This window comes from Sturnira hondurensis, unplaced genomic scaffold (genome assembly GCF_014824575.4).
Source record: "Sturnira hondurensis isolate 20B ecotype Veracruz unplaced genomic scaffold, ASM1482457v3 Scaffold0016184, whole genome shotgun sequence".
Classification (NCBI taxonomy): Eukaryota; Metazoa; Chordata; class Mammalia; order Chiroptera; family Phyllostomidae; genus Sturnira; species Sturnira hondurensis.
The window spans coordinates 351468-365677 of NW_028088815.1; the positions used below are offsets into that span (position 1 = coordinate 351468).

At 35.4% G+C, this 14210-nt stretch overlaps 1 protein-coding gene across 3 annotated transcripts in view; it reads right to left on the reverse strand.

Moving 5' to 3' along the window:
* The window catches only part of TPP2 (tripeptidyl peptidase 2), a 90420-nt gene that overhangs the window by 37097 nt on the left and 39113 nt on the right, over nt 1-14210 (reverse strand). For all 3 annotated transcript variants that reach the window (XM_037065786.1, XM_037065788.1, XM_037065789.1), the window contains exons 11-17: nt 13147-13295; nt 9582-9697; nt 8865-9033; nt 8040-8197; nt 7667-7743; nt 5302-5408; nt 523-677 (exon numbers count right to left, since the gene is read on the reverse strand). In XM_037065786.1, the coding sequence (XP_036921681.1) occupies nt 523-677; nt 5302-5408; nt 7667-7743; nt 8040-8197; nt 8865-9033; nt 9582-9697; nt 13147-13295 (931 nt within the window). The remainder of the gene's footprint in view (nt 1-522; nt 678-5301; nt 5409-7666; nt 7744-8039; nt 8198-8864; nt 9034-9581; nt 9698-13146; nt 13296-14210) is intronic.

Below are 14210 nucleotides of genomic sequence, written 5' to 3' on the forward strand. Positions count from 1 at the left end.
GAGTTTAAGAAAGAACATCAGTACATTCACCTTCTACGGAGGAAGGTGAATCATTATTGTTAACCCTATAGGTAAGAATGGAGATCTGCCATATTTAAAGTGATTTCTATAGGAAGTAGTAGCAGTTTCACCTATAAAGTAAATTATCCTCATGGATTCTTTACAACAGAGCAGTGATAAAATAACTTAAGTGACATGAGGAACTGTCTTAAATAAGAAAATATTCTACTGTGGGATTAGGAACCAATACCAATCAGGGTGCAAGGTGCTAGTATCTAGCAGACCAGAACTTTATTTTGACTAAATTATTTAAGAATTAAAAAAAGATTAATATTTACCTTGGACTTGGTCTCAAGTACTCTAATTAGATTATCTATCTTTCTACTTCATTTATTTGACATTAACAAAATATACAGACCCAATTAACTCTGAATATAAACTATAAAGCCAAATTAAATTCCTTAGCCCATACCAAAAACCAAAAAATTGTTTTAGGATTTTGAGCTGTTAATTAAAACTTACTAAGACAGGAAAAGCTTCAGTCAGTGTTCCTTTTTCAGGAAGGGAACAAAACTTATAAAATTCATGGCTTCGATATGCTCTTTGCTTTACAAGCTGTACTGCATGAAGAACAAACTTGGCCGACACCTCTGAAGAACATGAACACACTGTAACTTCTACAATAAAAAAGAAGCGAAATTTTAAATTGATAGGATTTAAAATGAACATAAGAGAGTTTTAAGAATGCTTATTTATCAGGAAATAATATATCAATAATAAAATGATATATTCAAATGAAATCTGTATATTTCCTTAAAAACAAAGCATCAGGAGAGTATCAGTAAAGTTGAGGAGGATGAGAGATGGCAGTGAGGTAGGTGGGAGCAGAGCCTACTTCCCCGTTTGTCCAGCTGGCAAACCTAGCTGATCTTCTGAGGAACAGAATGAACAGCCAATGGAACCCCAGCTTATATGAAGTTTTGAGGCCAAAACTGTAGAGGACATTGAAAAACAGACAGTAAGGAGATTGCGCTGGGACAGTAAGAGCCCTAGGACCAGTTCAGGGACCAAGGCTGCTGTGGTGCCCGAGCTGTGGTTGGTGGTGGCCACAGGATTTTTGGAGGAGAATTGGATCAGCAGCTCCCTCCCCACCAAAGCAGGGAAGACAGCATGGCTCTAGGCCATATATGAAATAAAGGCCATATATGAAAAACCTACAGCCAACATCATACTTATTGGGCAAAAACTAAAGGCTTTCCCACTAAGATCACGAATAAGACAAGAAGTAGACAATGGTCTACTTTCACCATTTTTATTCAACAAATTACTGGAAGTCCTAGCCACAGCGATTAGGCAAGAAGAAATAAAAGGAATCCATATTGGAAAGGGGTAAGTAAAACTGCCACTGTTTGCAGATGATATGATAGTGTACATAGAAAACCGTATAGCTACCACTAAAAAACTACTCAACCTAATAAGTGAATCTGGCAAACTAGAGGGATACAAAGTCAGGGTTTAGAAATTGAAGGCATTTTTGTATGCCAATGAAATATCAGAAACAGATACCAGGAAAAAAACCCTATTTGCTATAGCAACAAGTTAAATATAGTACCTGGGAATAAACCTAACGAAGGAGGTAAAAGACCTGTACTTAGAACTGAACAATACGGAGAAAAGAAATTAAGGAAGACACAAACAAATGGAAGCATACACCGTGTTCATGGACTGGAAGAATCAACATCATCAAAATGTTCATACCACCTGAAGCAATTTATAAATTCAACACAATCCCTATTAAAATACCAATGACATATTTATACAGAACAAACATTTCAAAAATGTATATGCAACCATAAATGACACTGAATAGCCTCAGCAATTTTGAGAAAGAAGAACAAAGTAGGAGGGATCACAATACCTGACATCAAAAAATATTACAAGGCCAAACAGTCTGGTAGTGACATAAGAACAGACATATAGATCAATGGAACAGAACAGAAAGCCCAGAAATAAACCCAAGTCTCTATGGTCAATTAATATATGATAAAGGGGTACATGCATAAAATGGAATAAAAACAGCCTCTTCAATAAATGGTGTTGGGAGATCTGGACAGCTACATGCAAAAAAATTAAATCTGATAACCAACTTAAACCACACACAGAAATAAATTCAAGATGGATAAAAGACTGAAATATAAGCCCTGGTACCATAAAGGTCCTGGAGCAGAACATAGGCAGGAAAATCACAGGTATTCCATATGGCAATATTTTCACTGATATTTCCCCTAGAACAAGGGACATAAAGGAAAAAGGGACTACATCAAATTAAAAAGCTTCTGCATGGCTAAAGAAAATTTCAGCACAATGAAAAGGGAACAAACTGTATGGGAAAATATGTTTGCCAATGATACCTCAGACAAAGGTTTGATCTCCAAAATATATAAGAACTCACATGACTCCACTCCAGGAAAAAAAAAACAACCCAATTAAAAAACAGGAAAAGGAACTAAATAGACACTACTCCAAGGAGGACATACAGAGGGCTCAGAGACATATAAAAAGATGCTCAGCATCATTAGCCATCAGAGAGATGGCAAATTAAAACCACAATGAGACACCACTTCACACTGGTCAGAATGGCCATCATAAACAAAGTAACAAACAACAAATGTTGGAGAGGTTGTGGAGAAAAAGGAGCCCTAGTGCACTGTTGGTGGGAATGTAGACTGGTGAAGCCACTGTGGAAAACAGTATGGAATTTCCTCAGAAAACTGAAAAAAGAACTGACTTTTGATCTGGCAATTCCATACTGGGATTATATCCTAAGAACCCTCAAACTCCAATTCAAAAGAACCAATGCACCCCAATGTTCATAGCAGCACAATTTACAACAGTCAAGTGTTGGAAGCGCCCTAGGTGCCGATCAGTAAATTAGTGGATCAAAATGCTGTGGTACATTTACACAACGGGATACTACACAGCAGAAAGAATGAAGGAGCTCTACCCTTTGCAAGCTGGATGGATCTGAAGAGCATTACGCTAAAAGTGATATAAGCCAGGTGGTGAAAGACAAACACCATATGATCTCACCTACAAGTGCAACCTAATCAACAAAACAAACCAAGTAAGCAAAATATAACCAGATACATTGAAATAAAGAACTGACAGTAACTGGAGGGGCAGGGGAGGGGAATAACACGGTAAAGATGGGAAAGGTTCTTCAAGGAACATGTATAAATGACCCATGGACAAAGTCAAGGGGTAAGGATTGAGGGTGGGAGATGGGGGTGAGTGGGGTGGGGGAAAGTAGTGGCGGGAAAATGGAGACAACTGTAGTTGACCAGCAATAAAAAAGATACTACCACACACACACACACACACAAAAATAAGCTATGCTGCAAACACCATGAAACACCAAGCTTTGTGTTAAACACACAATTATCCTAACCAGGGACTTTAAAAAAAAATCCCTCCCTCCACTGCTAAGCTCAACCTTTCCTCATGTTCTAGTCAAAAGCCAAGCAACTCCTGTTAAAGAGAATTTTAATTTCAGAAATCTGTATTTGTCATCATGCTTAAATTCCATTAGTACCTATTTCTTCAACTTCATTGATAACTTTTCCTAGTCTCTGCCTCTAGATTTATTTGTGTCCTGTTTACTTTTAGAAGGTATGTCAGGACTACATATGCTTAACTTCATTCTGAGGCAGAAGTAGAAGTAATCACTTCTGCCCCAAATCACTGTGAAACAAGATCAGCAGCTTATCTACTGAATATCCATTCTAATACAGAGAACTAAGCAAACAAGGTCAAGTTGGCACAGAGCTCTGTGAATCTAATCAATTGCTGAGAATATAAAATTTGGTGTTGCATTTCTAATTATTTGAAATAGGAATCAACTGTAGTACTTTCCGCCATCCCTCCCTCCCTTTCTTTCTTCCTTTTTTATCCCCTCATCCCAGCCTGAGATAAAATTGACCAATAACACTGTGTAAGTTTTAAGGTATACAACATGATGATTTGATAAATACATATACTGTGAAATGTTTATCACAATCAGGTTGGTTAACACATACATCGCCTCACAATTACCAATTGTTCTGGTAGTTAAAACATTTACAATCTACGCTCTTAGTAAATTTCAAGTATACAATACAGTACTGTAAACTATAGTCTTCATGCTAGATATTAAATCCGTCGAACTTACTTGTAACTCAAAGTTTGACCATTTTGACCAACATCTCCTCCATCCTCCTCAACCCCCCCATAGTAGATTTCTAATCAAAGACTGTTAAATGCTCTGATCCACTTCCATTCTAGATCATATAATGAATTTTTATTAAAAACAAAAACAAAAAACTATTTTCAATACCAACTTAAACAAATGTTAATTAGGGCATTATAATCACTGGCATTTAACATTAAAAAGATTTCAGATTCAATATTAACTGTAGATTTTTATTCTTTAAAAGGATTAGTGTACATTTTGCCCTGGCTGGTGTAGCTCAGTGGATCGAGCTCAGGCCTTCAAACCACATGATCGCGGTTCGATTCCCAGTCAGGGCACATGCCTGGGTTGCAGGCCAGTTCCCGGTTCCCAGCAGAATGAGAGGCAACCATACACTGATATTTCTCTCTCTCTCTCTCTCTCTCTCCTTCCCTTCCCCTCTAAGATAAATAAATAAAATCTTTAAAAAAAAGGATTAGTGTACATTTTATCAGTCTAATGTTAGATAACTGAAAGGGGCTCTATGTGCATGCATGGCAGCCCAGAGTTGTTCAACAATGCAACTAATCATTAACAGATAAAGCATTATTCTGAATTGAGTTAAAATCTTAAATATTAAAACATCTTAAGACGGCCTAGATGACTGGATGTATAAGCCAATGCAAAATAGAACTAGATCTTTAAAACGTTTTAAACCTAGCCCTGGCTGGTGTGGCTCAGTGAATTGAGTGTCAACTTGCAAACCCAAAGTGTCGCCTGTTCAATTCCCAGTCAGGGCGCATGCCTTTGCTGCAGGGCCTTTGCTGCAGGCCAAGGCCCCAGTATGGGGCAGGTGAGAGGCAATCACGAATTGCTGTTTCTCTCCCTTTCTTTTTCCCTTACCCTCTCTCTGAAAATAAACAAAATATTTTTTAAAAGTTTTAAACCTAATATCAATTCTAGAGTGCCAGATATAGTTGCTGTTATGAGAAAGATGTGCATTAAAAATATATGAACTCTACGTAGTCATAACAATAAAAGAGATAGGATGTACATAAAAATAAGAGGTCAACACAGACTTTAATTTTACTTACCAGCCCATGTTGCACCCTCAGGAACCTCAATAAAATGCCTTCGAATTTGACCAGGTTTAAAATGTACATCTGTAAAGGCTAGATCATAATGTGATGATTCATTTACTCTGAAAATACAAATTAATGATTAAATGTGATACTCTCATAAAAAGGTTATATATTAATTACAAACCCACTGAGAATCTAGATTTTTAAGCTGGTTACAAAACAGTATGCTTAATACAATCTCATTTTTGCTACATGTTAGCAGAAATAAGCTCTAGCTAGGCCAGTATAGATGACTTTTCTACTTTTAACTCGTCTACTTTGTAATCTGTAAAATACACACAGGCACACATGTATGCACACACAAAATAAGAAGGCTCACTTTTTTTAAATTAAAGGAATTGTGCAACATTCAGTATGTTCCAATTAAAGAGAATCTGGGCTCTAGTGAGTTCTAAATATTAAAATCAAAGGAAATGTTTCATGTAATTGATACTGATTATAGCTCTGAGACTGGTATAAAATAAATCCCTTTTTCGTAGTTTCAAAATACTTATATACCGTAATGACACAGTAAAGAAACTACTTTCAGAGCATTTTTGTAAGAAGTCAATGAAACATGAAGGTCAATGTATAATTACCCACTATAAAAACTTCAAGTACATGCTAAAGACAGATTCTAGTCAGTGTGACAAAAATATGATACCCTACTGTTATATGCAGGCACTGTTATTAGGAGTTACAAACACAACAATGAATAAAATGTTTTCCTTTGTCATAGACAATCTAAAGGGGACAGAAAAACCACCTGAGACATTTAATGTAATATGCTTTAGGTAGAAAAAAGATTTACTTCATGCAAAGGGGCCAGGGAAAACTTCCTGAAGGAGATAATGTCTGAGCTGATTACTGAATCATATATATTACCATCTCTAAGCTTGTACTGAACTAGGAAAACACTAAGGCTAAGAATTAATTTAATTCCTACAATTTTTCATGCATATGTCACTTTTCATCTCCTCAGTTTCATCGTATGTTTTGTATGGGTTAAAACCTATTGGGTATTTAATATTTACCAGTGTAACTAACTCTACAGAAATTGTTAACTTAGAACTTTGTTGTTTCCAATGCTCGAGTAATCTCAATCTTCTCCTACACCTACAAAATAATTTGTTTTGTTTTGTAAATACTGTATAATGGATTCCATATAGAAATACGTAAGATGCAGTCTGTGTCTTCAGTGGTTAAATTAAAAAAAGAAATGACAATATACTCACTGAAGTCTGTACCATAGGCATGTAAAAAGCACTAGGAAGCAGCAAGAAGGGACTCACTTCACCTGGGTATGACCAGGAACATGTGTGATCATTAAGTTAAGAGACAGGAAACTGAAGCAAAGAAATCAGCTGTGCAAATGCACCCAGTCAGCATCTGTAACCTCAGGGAAATGTGTAATTTGCTGTACAAATGGCAGAAAACACTAGCTTGTAAAGGATCATTGTTTGCTATTTTAAGGAGCAACACTTAATCCTTGAACGTGCAACTGATGAATTTAGGCAGGAAGCAGTATGATCATAGTTGCTTGGTTCCAGGTGAAAGAAAAAAATGAAAAGTGAAGAGTCTGGAAACAGCAGGTGACTGGAAAAGTGGAAGAACCAGGAGAAAATAGTGATCCCAGAGACAAGGGGGTTAAAATGGAGTGGAAGCAGAAGAAGATGAAGTCATATATCAAATACTGCAGAAGGACTGGGCAAAATGAAGGCTAAACTGACTCTGAATTGGGTGATTAGGGCATTGGCACCTTAGGGGAAAGCAGTTTCAGTGCAGGGCCTGCCTTTAGTTTAGGGCAGAGAACGGATGCCATCACTTATTCTCATAGTGAAAAAGGAGGAATAACATGATTGACTGTGCCACCTTGAATGTTGAGCAAGAAGCAGAACTAAAGCCTGGTTATCTTGCCTGTTAATCCTCTAGAAATTTACATTATTTCCATAAATAGCTATTAAAAATTAAAGTTGACCCTTGAACAATGTGGGTGTTAGAGACACTAACTTCACAAGCAGTTGAAAATCCATGTGTAACTTTTGACTCCCACAAAACTTAGTTGTCCCTTGGTATCTATGGAAGATTGGTTCCAGGACAACCCATGGATACCAAAATCTGCAGATGCTTAAGCCCCCTGTATAAAAAGGGTATAGTTCAGTGCAGACTCATCAGCCCCTCCGCATCTGCAGACTCCCAACTGCAGATTAGAAATGGTCCAGGCATTTACTTAAAACAATCCACCCATAAGTGGATGCATGAAGTTCAAACCTGTGTTGTTTAAGGGTCAACTGTTACTGTACAAGTAACAGTGAGCTGTTGGTAACTTGTTACTTACTTTGCTGTTATAATTGCGGTTATTGGAACTCTGAAAAGAGGACCCGCATTAGGGGATGCTATATCATAGCCACATACCTTAAAAAGAGAATGGCGTTAAGTTTATCCATAAATGAACTTTTAACAGAGAAAAAATAAAAAAATGTAATAGATTCACAGAATAAATTAATCTGATATTAAAATTTAAAGGTCCTAAGCACAAGCTGACATCAATTTCCTGATGTCCAGGTCACACAATTAATGGCAAATAGCCTAAACAAATACATGCAGGACAAGCCTTGACAAATTCAAACTAAAGGGGGAAGGACTGCCCTTCAAAGTACTTTTAAGCTTTTTAATGGCAAAGAAAGTAAAAAGTGAAGATACAGGAATACCTCTGTATAATGTAATCCTTCTCTTAAGCCCCTGGGATCCACACGTATATTTATGTGTCTGCATTGATTCATGAGTTCCAAATGGCTAGGACACTGAACCCAAGATGAGTTTGAAGTTAACGCTAAATGAAGCTGAAGGGATATTTTTTCAGAGTTTTCTGGCATTAAAGAGACAAAAAAATGAAAGATTAGCCCTTTCTTTCATTTAAAAAAATTCTAGCTTCTCTCAAGAATATTTAGTAAATTTATAAAAGGCATTAGGCATGAGCTTCCAAAACACAGCTTAAATAAAAATCACAGAATCTTCCTTATGCTTTAGTACACTTGTGATCCATTCCCACTTGCACCCAACACTACTGTTTTTGTGGCTATTTTTCATTAGTGCATGTGGGTAACAGCATCTCACCAACATGATGACTGGAAAATATATGGTGATGATGACTCTTTTGTTTATACCTCATTAAGCTGAGGTTCTCTTGGCTGCTTCTACTTCCCACTCTCCAACTGGAAACTCTGTCTTACAGTAGTAAAAGTGGGAAAGAAAAGGAAGCTGATATCTTATTATCCATAATTTCATAAAAATGTAGGTTACTGAAGGCCCATTCTATTTTTCTTGGCAGTTAGAATGCTAACTGAATTGCCATAGTATTAGAATCCCTAAGTGCCATCATCTTTTCCCTCAAATCTACAAGGTTTTAAATAATAAAATTGTCAATTCATGTTTTCTATTTAGAACATTAGCTCAAACATCATTTTTCTATTATGATGCTATTCATTCAAACCATAAATGTGAGCACTTCAAATTACCATCCATTCATTACTTACCAGTATTTTCTGGAAATACAGGTTCAATGCCAACACCATGATCTGAAGGTGCAGCCACCTGAACAGGATCTCGGAGGTAGATGCCACGGTTATTTCCAACAGTAACAGTGAAACCTAATTTGTTAGCAAATGATATATTCTGAACGAGGTAGTCATAGGCTTTATCAACCTAATTAAAAGAACACAAAGAGTAAGATATAAATGGTTAGGTCAAGGAAATATTTTGTTGCAAGTTACCAATTTGATTTCATTTGTGGCAGAGTACAAGCAAAAAGTTTCTGCATTTCTCCCTCTAAAATTCAGAAGGTAATTTTATTTTTTGTTTTGGGGTGTTTTTTTGCAAATTACTAGTCTAACTACTGAATTTACCTTCCCCTCCATTCTCTTGATTCACACTATTATTCCCAAGTAACCAAAGTTAGGAAGTCTTCCATACACCATTATGATTTAACAGTTTTTGACCTTTAACCATGCTTTGAATTTCTATCCTGTGTCACTGCTGTGTAGTAAAGCAGTGAAATATAATATATTTACTACAACAAATTTTCCTTAACTAATAAATTTGTTTTCACATCTTCTTTTCTTACACTTCAGAGAACACTGTGATGCTATAATCTAGAATTAGACACAGTCAATGATCATTATAACAGGAAATATTATCCCAAATAGCTGAGATTATCTTAATGATTTTAAACACATTTTTCATACAAACAATACCTGAATAATACCATGTCCTTGAGCAAACACTTCTATATTGTCAGATTTCACTGCAGTGTTCTCTAGAGCTCTTCTGACAGAATGAACTGTGTAGTTAACATTATTAGCCTTCAGACCTAAAATTTAAAAATAGCAACAAGAAAAAATGTTAGGCAGCTCACTACTTGAAACCTTTCCCCCTTCACCAGTATAGATAATATGTATATTTCCAGGTTTTAATGTCCTGTGCTTCAACACTCATTTTTAAATAATAATCAAAACAAAACAGAACTGAACTAAATAGTCTGAGAAAACCCACTGGCATCACACAAAGAAACGTATTTAAGAAAAATTACTGTGTGCCCATTATTATGAAATGGCACTAATGCAAGCTATGCAGAAATAATGTAAAGTAGGAAGCAGACAGACACCTAAAGGCACTGGAATAATATTTGCTTTAAGATACTGCTGGTCAAACAATACAAGATTGGGCAAAAGTAGATTTACAGTTGTGAGTACATGAAACACAGAGTTCACTGTTGTTATCATTATTTATTAATTATTGTATTATTTTCCATATGAACAACTGTAAACCTACTTGTGCCCACCCACTATTTTTTCAACCTGTTTGCTTGTTATATAAACATGAAGGGAGCTTAAACAAGCCAAAGGATGATGAGGCATCACCACAGACTAATTAACTGAGCATCTTTGAGTCTAGATGCACTGATCGTGCACTAGATCAGTCCCATGCACTGATACAGATTAAAAGCTTCCCCAGTAATACTAGGGAGTACCTAGGCTGAGAAGGACAGTTCTGTGGGAAGGATATGGAGGCCTCCAATCTGTGAACCCTGCATTAATACCTGATGTTAAAGATCAAAGACAAATAATATAGTAATCCTGCCTTTCCAGAGCTCAACAAACATGTAAACATTTATGATATTTTAGAACGAGCAAAACAAACCTAGAAATATCATGCTGCTATAACAGTAAATAAGGTGAAGCTCTAGCAGATGAACAAACACATGAGTGGATCTTTAAAATGCACAGTTTACAAGGCCAAAAAATGGCAGAAGGAATTCTAGGCAGAGAAAGCAGTATGACCAAAGACAGAAAGCATGAGCAACCTCAAAATATTTGGTAAATATTTAAGAATATAAATCTCTTGACCATACATATTCCTCCCAATTTCTATACCTCTTTATAATTCAATATCTCAGTATACTTGTCTACGTAAATATTCTCAAAACATTTTAAAAGAATTCTGAGAAACTACATACCCCCTGCCACATGTTTCAATTATTTCTTTCCATTATAAGCATACATACTTTCAAAAAATAAAATATTTGCACATTCACATTTTAAAATAAATCATCAGTAATTAGACATGTTGACATTATGTGCTCCTTCATATGATGCCCTGAGAAGGACACAATAGGAAATTCTGTTGTATTTTTACCCAAAATACATAACCTAAATTTAATTATGAAGAAATATCATATAAACCCAAATTGAGAGACACTTTAGAAAATAAGTTTCAATAGTTTCAAGATTATGAAACATAAGAAAAGACTGAGGAATGCTCTTATATGAAAAGTGACTAAGGACACACAGTAACAGAATGCAATATGTGATCAAGAACTGGATCCTGGACCAAGAAAAGGACATAAGTAAAACCACTGGAGGCTACCTAAATATGGCCTATTGATTAGCATTGAATCAATGTTAATTTCTTATTTTTTTCTATTACATTTGCCATTATATATGAGATTAACATTTGGGAATGCTGAAACAAGCATTTATAGGATTTATATTTACTATTACTATTTGTAATTATTTTTTCAAATGATTTAAAAATAAAATGTTAAAATTTAAAAATTCTTAATTTTTAGTTCAGTGAACAATTGCACATAATTGACTAACAACTGTAATGTCAGCAGTTTTGATAAATATATATTAAAAAGTATTTGAAATGTACCTCTAATTAGACAAAAGGATTTTTTCATTAGTTTGTGTATTTATCAGTGGCTATTACTCACATCTAAAAAGAGGTTAATTTAGCATCAGCTTTGCTCCTTTTAGTTTTGTTTTTATTTTATATAAAAATGCAAGCAGTGAAATATTCTGTTTAAATAAAGAAAAAGATGAAAAAGGAAAAAAATATTTAGTGAGGTTGAATAGGAGTAGAAATAAGGGTAGATAGTTCGGGGAATTAGATTAGATTCAGGGACACTTCTAAGGTGGAACTGTCAACTGTTGCCATAGTCTGGCTACCCTAACTTTGAGTCCTAATCAATGTCAATGCCACCCTATTCAATACTATAAGCCCCCTGCACACCACTGTAGAAATTCATACTTCCCTTTCCACTTCATTTTGCTTCATATCAACATTCACTATCTTATTACATATAATATAAGTTAGTTCTCATTTTGTTTATGGTCTGTCTCCCCCAGCGATTGCAGGGGGAACCCCCCAAAACCTGGAATTTACTCATTTAAAAATTGTGTATTTATTCTTACATGTTTAAACATCGATCATCTTCATGGTACTCTCCATTTGATTCAATATACCTATCGAGATGTTTTTACCACTGCTCAAAACAATTTTTAAACTTATTGATTTTGATGCCTTTTAGTGCTTCCGCCATTTTTTGGTTTCACCTCTTCAACAATGGCAAAATGTTTCCTTTTGAATACTTTTTTCATTTGGGGAAACAAACAAAAAGTCACTTGGGGTAAGATTGGGTGAATAGGGAAGGCGGGACATGTGGGCCATGCCAATTTTGGTAAAAAATTGCTGAATACTCAGTACAGTGTGGGCATATGCACTTGTAAATCACCCACCATGAAATGGGCAAACACGTTGAAAAAGTCTCCAAAAAAAAATCACTGAAGCCAAATATAGCTTCTCACAACATGCCAGCAGATACACTTATAAAGATGGGTTCCCAGAACACTCACATGGTGAAGAAGTTTATGCTACATGGGCCCATCCCCAAGAGATAACTCCAGGTTTTTTTTTTGATTCTCCTTTTGTAATATAAACTCTACATGGAGAGGTATTTTTCATGTTCTATTGACTAATTTAGCCCCAGAGCTAAAATAATGCTTGACATAACAGCCAATAAATAAATATATCTGTTGAATGAATGAATACACAACCAAATCATTATTATCACATAAATTATTCTCCACCTTAAATTTAACTTCACAATTTACCACATTTTCTCACCACAAGAACTTCAGAAAATGAAAACATCTGTCTGCAATAAGCTATGATAAACTTATTCAATTATTTTTTATGGTTACTATATAACTTTTTAATGCCATAAACAAAAACCTGTTCAGATACTTAATACCTACTTACCTAACCTTATAAATAAATTATAGATTTGCAGAACCAGGACTAAGGTAAATTATAAAATGATAACATTTAAAATCCATTTTACAATGCTACTTCTATCTAATTACGAAAAGTAATGAAAATTCTAATTGAAATATGTGAGGAATAGCCAACAATTCACCATCACTTTATTGGAAATTTAGAATGAGTACCATGTACAGCTCTAAGAAACATTCTTACCTGAAAGCATCAGGGCAATACCTCCACATGCATTGGGAGAAGACATTGAGGTCCCATTCATTAGCTGAGTTCCTCTCAATGTCCAATTAGGAACAGAAGCAATGGCTCCTCCTGGTGCACTGATACTCACTCCAAGGGCCCCATCAGCACTGAACAAAAAGCCATTAGTTTGCTCACATTGGTTAAAACTGGATAAACATGGGCATTCACAACAAGGCCACTGGTCAAACACAATACCATGGACTATTTGCAGTCATTCGAATCAGTGGTGAAAATATCCAGCACAACTATTTCCCCATTAAACAGCACTTTTTTCCCTTGTAAGTGAAATAAATCTGTGTGTATTGGGCTTAGGTATAAAAGGTTATCAGGTATATTCACAGAGGAAAAATAAATAAATGTCACTGCTCAAACTCCTTAAGAAATGTACTTTTCTCTTGTCCACAATGTATAAGCTTTGCCTTTCTCTGAAGTTTAATACAACATTGTCCAATAGAAATAGAGGGACACGTCATTCTGTATTTCCTAAAAAGCTCATTAAAAGACAAGGTAACAAGAATTTGGTGAAGTTAATTTTAATAACATCTTTGATTTAACCCACCATATCCAAAACATAATTTCAATGTGTAATTGATAGAAAAATAGGAGTTAATATATTCTTTTTTGTACTAAGTCCTAAAAATCTGGTGTTTAGTTTGCATTCACAGTGCATTTAATTCATACTATCCTCATGGGACTAGGGGTTGCCATACTGGACAGCTTAAGTCAACAGGGCTGCCTTGTTTAGGGTTTTGGCTAAGCAAGATTTAATCAGTTAAAGTCTATAAAGTTGATTACTGCATTGTCACCAAACACAAGATCTGTCTTCTGCTCTATGTAAAGAATAACATAAAGGGACACTATACTTCCTCTCACCTGCAAGAGTGGCCATAAATTCCCCACAGAGAATTTTGGCCTCTCCTTTCTACCATTCTTCCTCTGACTAAATTATTTTTAGTCTTGGGTAGGAATACTAGTACAATTTGGTTTCATAATTTGACACAGAGAGCTAAAAGCAGTACAAA